Consider the following 6,644-nt stretch of genomic DNA (forward strand, 5'->3'; position numbering starts at 1 on the left):
GTCACATGAACATGATGAAGCTTCGTGAGAATTTGATTTAATATCGCTTATATTTTTTTGGTTTAATTATTTTACTTTTAACTTATTGATGTGATATACAATTGGAAATAATTATTTAAAGAAATGAACCGTCAAAGGTTTACCGATGGTTACATATTATGTATTCATAGATCTTTAAAAATGTTTTAGAAGGGAGTTTGTTAGTCTTCCCTGACTCACCGTGCACTCACTGTAATAATGATTGATCAATGAACTTTTATTATGTCCCATTTACGGTCATTATGTTTTCTGGGCCGTGCATACGTCCGTTCGTCCGTCCGTTCGTTCGTCCCTCCGTTCGTTCGTCTGTCCCGCTTCAGGTTAAAGTTTTGGTCAAGGTAGTTTTTGATAAAGTTGAAGTCCAATCAACTTGAAACTTAGTATACATGTTCCCTATTATATGATCTTTTTAATTTTAATGCCAAATTAGAGATTCCCCCATATGCACGTGAACATATTAACCATATGCACGTGAACATATTAAATGATAGTGCGGATGGGGCATCCGTGTATTAGGACACATTCTTGTTATATATAATTATATTAAATAGTATATGATTCCTAAATCTATCTTGTACTGGAATAAATTTGTATAGACTTTGTCCTATATTGTTTTATTTGGAATATATTTTATTTTACATTTTATTAGTTCCGCTTACTTGTGATACATAACACACACACTACATACAAAGTCTATACACAATATAAAACAAAAAAAACATTCTAGATAGATTTTTTTATTTTCCGACAATGTACATATATAAGGCGGGGGGGGGGGGGGGGGGGGGGGGGGGGGGGGGTTGTAATATATCATATATATATTTATGTATTTTAACAGGACTCTTTTAATTCATATTCCAGTGGGTTTTTATTATTTTTTGAATACTTGTATGACTCTGTAACGAAATAGATTCAGGGAAAATTGGCGTTAGTACTTCTCCATAAAAGATATGCATTGTTTGACTTGAGGTGTTTAACCTTCTACACTCCAATGGTCTTGTAAAGTATTATATACTACTGATTGTTAGCATTTTAATGACTTCTTTTATTCACACAATGACTACTAAGGAACGAACTATACAGCAGTAAGTAGTGTTTGTGTTTTATTTGATGTGCTGATTCTTGACATTACAAACTTTTCAATTTACTATGTTTTTACTTTTTTTTTTTTTTTTAGGTTTCCCAAACGATAAGTTCTCGTATGTTACTTTGCAAACTCGTGTTAGTATTTTCTTTTTCATATGAAGTTGATTTATACCGGAAATATACATATAAAGTCGTCCTCCATGTTTTCCGTGTAGCTACGACAACTGGAAAATAGTCGTGGCTATCTAACGAATCGATTTTGAAATGATGGTGGTTCAATTTAATGTGTGTAGTCCAGCGACACCAGGCTCCTGGAAGCCTCTGGCTTGGTTAAACATTTTTTTTTTTAGATTACTACTCATTTATATGTTTTTAGCTCACCTTGCCCAAAGGGCCAAGTGAGCTTTTCTCATCACTTGGCGTCCGTCGTCCGTCGTCCGTCGTCGTCGTCGTCGTCCGTCGTTAGTTTTTACAAAAATCTTCTCCTCTGAAACTACTGGGCCAAATTAATCCAAACTTGTCCACAATCATCATTAGGGTATCTAGTTTGAAAAATGTGTCCGATAATCAGGCCATTTAACCAAGATGGCCGCCACAGCTAAAAATAGAACATAGGGGTAAAATGCAGTTTTTGGCTTATAACTCAAAAACCAAAGCATTTAGAGCAAATCTAACGAGGGTAAAATTGTTTATTAGGTCAAGATCTATCTGGCCTTAAATTTTCAGATGAATCGGACAACCCGTTGTTGGGTTGCTGCCCCTAAATTTGTAATTTAAGAAAATTTTGCTGTTTTTGGTTATTATCGTGAATACTATTATAGATAGAGATAACCTGTAAAAAGTAATAATGTTCAGCAAAGTAAGATTTACAAATAAGTCAACATGACTGAAATGGTCAATTGACCCCCTAAGGAGTTAATGTCCTTTATAGTAAATTTTAAACAATTTTCATTGGGCCAAGTTCATTATAGATAGAGATAATTGTAAGCAGCAAGAATGTTCAGTAAAGTAAGATGTACAAACACATCACCATCACCAAAACACAATTTTGTCATGAATTCACCTGTTTCTTTGGTTTAATATTCACATATACCAATGTGAGCGACACAGACTCTTTAGAGCCTCTAGTTATAGATAGAGATAAATTTTAAACAGCAATAATGTACAGCAAAGTAAGATTTACAAATAAGTCAACATGACTGAAATGGTCAATTGACCCCTAAGGAGTTATTGTCCTTTATTGTCAATTTTTAACAATTTTTATAAAATTTGTAAATTTACTAACATTTTCCACTGAAACTACTGGACCAAGTTCATTATAGATAGAGATAACTGTAAGCAGCAAGAATGTTCAGTAAAGTAAGACGTACAAACACATCACCATCACCAAAACACAATTTTGTTCTGAATCCATCTGCTTCCTTTGTTTAATATTCACATAGACCAAGGTGAGCGACACAGGCTCTTTAGAGCCTCTAGTTATTAATATATACTTATGTTTTTCTATTAACATAATATTATCTATGTTTCCGTTTTTACTTCTAGAGAATGGATGAACATGAGCAAGAGAATGATGATGAGCATGAAACAAATTTAAAAGATGAACGAAGTTTCATAGAAAACATTTCTAAATTTTATGGTCAAATAGATCTCCGTGATATAACATTGAACATAGGTGACGATTCCTACTCCGCTCATAAGTTTGTGCTGGCCAAAGATAGTGACGTGTTCCGTGCAATGCTTTACGATGATAACTGGTCAAAGGACAATCAAACAGAACTAACACTGAGTGAGACTCCAGAATGCAGAGCCGTATTTGATAAATTTTTACGTTACTTTTATACCGCCGATATATCTGTCACTGTGGAGTCGTCTGTTGGTATTCTTTGTTTGGCAGATAAATACTGTGTAACATCACTTAAAAATCTATGTACAAAGTACATGATTGACAAAGCCAAATCACCGAAAGTCAAAAATGCTTTGTCATGGTATGCTTGGTCTAAAGCTTTGGGACTTACAGAATTGATACAACAGTGTGCTGAGACTATAGCATGGAATACAGGCCCTTTACTTAAATTAAAAGAATGGCCTGGAATGGATTTCGATTTTGTGTCTGATCTATTAAGAAATGAAGATTTGGTTCTTCAAAATGAATACCTCTTATACGAATCTCTTCTTCAATGGCTATTTCATGAGAGCCATAGGTCTGATCTACGAGAAAATGCGAGTAAATTATTCCCTTTGATTAGATTTCCACAAATGACAGTTAATCAGTTGTATCAGATTGAAAGCTCAGATATCGTTGAACAGGAAGAATGTAAGGATGTATTGAATAGTCTTGTTTGTAAGGCATACAGATTTAGATCACTATGTCCATCACAAGGAGAACTAGATGTTATGTTTAACGAACCTTTTTACCTGCCTCGTAATTACTTAGACTTAGTTGTGGACACCGTTCGAATGCAAAATACACTTCGTTTTGGAATCCAGGTTGACGTTAAAACGTATGCAGGGCCTGTACCTACACACAAACGAGAAGGCGAATGGAAAATAACATACAGAAAGAACGGAGATAGTTGGACGCTGCAGATATTCTGTCACGATTCAGCTACCGTCAACGGCGAAGCAAGGGTCCAGGCAAGCGTCATAGTCTATGACGAAGATGAAAAAGTCATTCAAGTGGAACAAGTTCCAACATTTGTCTGTTCCCGTGGTAACAATCTAGCACTCAATTTGAATGTCACTAATCCTGATGATTCTAAAGTGATGGCAATCATTCTGAAACCAGTTCCAAAGACCAGTGAAACTACGTCTTGATATTTAAATTGCAGCGTGCTGTTTTCCGTCACAGTTAAACGTAATGTCGTTTAATCTGAGTAATAAATTCAATTGGAAAAGGCAATGTTATAGGTTATTTCTTTATACTTTTTTTCAGTCCTTGCGTGATTGTTCACGAGAGAATTTCTAATGAAGGGGAAGAATCATATACTATTTCAACATTAATATATTCTTCTTTGAAGGACTTCGATAAAAAAAATAAGGTGAAGTTTGTTGATTTTCAATACGGTAAGACATCTAACCATCTGTCTAAATGATGCGAATGTTGTCTTCAACAATGAGCAAAATTCGTACCATAAATATATGCCTGACATGAAAAATTTGAAACAATTTAAAAGCTTTAAAGGAAAATCAACCCTAATTTATGAGAAACAATGAACGAAAACCAATTTTGACAGATAACCAACCACAATTACTCACTGAATAAGAGGCTCCTGAATTTTGACAGTCACATAAAGAATATTGGGAGCCGTGTTGATATGTAAGTAAGGCTGTTTATGGCAAGTCGTTTTACTATATATTCTAACTTCAAGATATCTAATAACCATACCAGAAAGACATGTACAGCTTACAATTCTTTTATACAACAAATATATTTGACCTATTGCTTATAGTTTAAGAAATGCAGACCAAAAGAAAAAAACGTAACACTTTGCAATGAACCGTGAAAATGAGGTCAAGGTAAAATAAAACCTTCAAGACTGTCATGTACATCATAAAATATTTCAATACTCTAAATATAGTTGACCTATTACATACAGTATAAGAAACACAGACCAAAACACAAAAACTTAAAATATAACCACTGAATGAGGTCAAGGTCAGATGACACCTGCCAGTTGGACATGTACACCTTACAGTCCTTCCATACACTGAATATACCAGACCTATTGCTTATAGTATCTGAGATATGGACCTGACCACCAAAACTTAACGTTGTTCACTGATCCATGAAATGAGGTCGAGGTAAAGTGAAAACTGTCTGACAGGCACGAGGACCTTGCAAGGTACGCACATACCAAAAGTTATCCTATTATTTATCATGAGTAATCCTAATAAGAGAGAAATTTACATTACAATTTTTTTTTTCGAATAGTCACTGAACCATGAAAATGAGAACAAGGACAATGGACATGTGACAGACGGAAAATTCGTAACATGAGGAATCTATATTCAAATTATGAAGCATCCAGGTCTTCCACATTCTAACATATAAAGCTTTTAAGAAGTTATCTAACATCGCCGCCTCCATATCACTACCCCTATGTCAGTGACAAAAGTCGCAGGCTCGACAAACAAGAGTGCACACACTGAAATGTCTCGCCTTCTTTACTAACCATTGATTTTGTTGATAGTTCTCTACATAAAGCTTTGCTACAACTTACACATAAACTTAACATGATCCAAGAAAATGAAGTCACGGTGAGATAAACCAAACGAGAAATACATGTACACCTTACAATCATGTAATAAACCAAACATAGTTGACCTTTTAATTATAGTTTCTAAGAAACAACAGTATTAACCAACAAGAATGTGTCCCAAGTACACGGATGCCCCATCCGCATCATTCTTTTCTATGTTCAGTGGACCGTGTATATGGGATAAAATCTCTAATTTGGTATTAAAATTAGAAAGATTATATCATAGGGAACATGTTTACTAAGTTTCAAGTTGATCAGACTTCAACTTCATCAAAACATACCTCCACCAAAAACATACCTCCACCAAAAACTTTAACCTGAAACGGGACGAACGGACGGACGGACAGACGAACGAACAGATGGACGGACGCACAGACCAGAAAAGATATTGCTTATAAATGGGGCATAATGGAAACTTCATTGACCAATGGAATTGAAAATGAGGCAGATGAACCATGCCAGATAGGCATACAAGTACCCTGCCATGTCAACTCTGTGTAATATTTCTATCTGTATCCATCTGATGAGTTAAGCCTTTTCCAACTGATTTTTATGTTGTCATGTTGCACTACTGTCACAGGTTAGGGGAGGGTTGGGATCCCGCTAACATGTTTAACATTGCCACATTCTGTATGTATGTGCCGGTCCCAAGTCAGGAACCTGTAATTCAGTGGTTGTCGTTTTTTTATGTGTGACATAATTGTTTTTCAAACATTCATAAATTAGGTAAGTTTTCTTGTTTGAATTGTTTTACATTTGTCATTTGGGGCCTTTTATAGATTACTATGAGGTATAGACTTTGTTCATTGCTGGAGGCAGTATGGTGACCTGTAGTTGTTAATTACTGTGTCATTTGGTCTCTTGTTGAGAGTTGTCTCATTGGTAACTATACCCTACTTCTTTTGTAAATGTACACCTTCCAATCAATCTATGCATTTAATATAGTTGACCTATTATAGTATCTAAGAAACAAACTTAACCAAACTTAACCATGTCAACTTACCATTGACCAGTGAACCATGGAAATGAGGTCAAGGTCAGATGATACCTACCAGACAGACATATATTTTGGATGGAGAGTTGTCTGATTGGCACTCACACCACATCTTCCTATATCTATATCCACCTTAAAATCCTTCCATACAACGAATACAGTTGATCTATTACTTATAGTTAAGAAAACGGACCAATACACAAAAAATTAACACTGAGAAATGAACCATGAAAATGAGGTGAAGGTCAATGGACATATGAGAA

The 6,644-nt window shown here is 35.1% G+C and overlaps 1 protein-coding gene across 1 annotated transcript; it reads left to right on the forward strand.

The window, feature by feature from the left end:
* Positions 1 to 2,668: 2,668 nt before the first annotated feature.
* LOC139486123 (BTB/POZ domain-containing protein 17-like) lies at positions 2,669 to 4,027 on the forward strand (the record flags this gene model as incomplete). Its single annotated transcript, XM_071270835.1, is given in 1 exon segment — positions 2,669 to 4,027. A coding segment is annotated over 1 exon segment (1,274 nt), but the record flags the coding sequence as incomplete, so codon positions are not given.
* Positions 4,028 to 6,644: the final 2,617 nt, after the last annotated feature.

The sequence above is a fragment of the Mytilus edulis genome, chromosome 8 (genome assembly GCF_963676685.1).
Source record: "Mytilus edulis chromosome 8, xbMytEdul2.2, whole genome shotgun sequence".
In the NCBI taxonomy this organism is placed as follows: domain Eukaryota; kingdom Metazoa; phylum Mollusca; class Bivalvia; order Mytilida; family Mytilidae; genus Mytilus; species Mytilus edulis.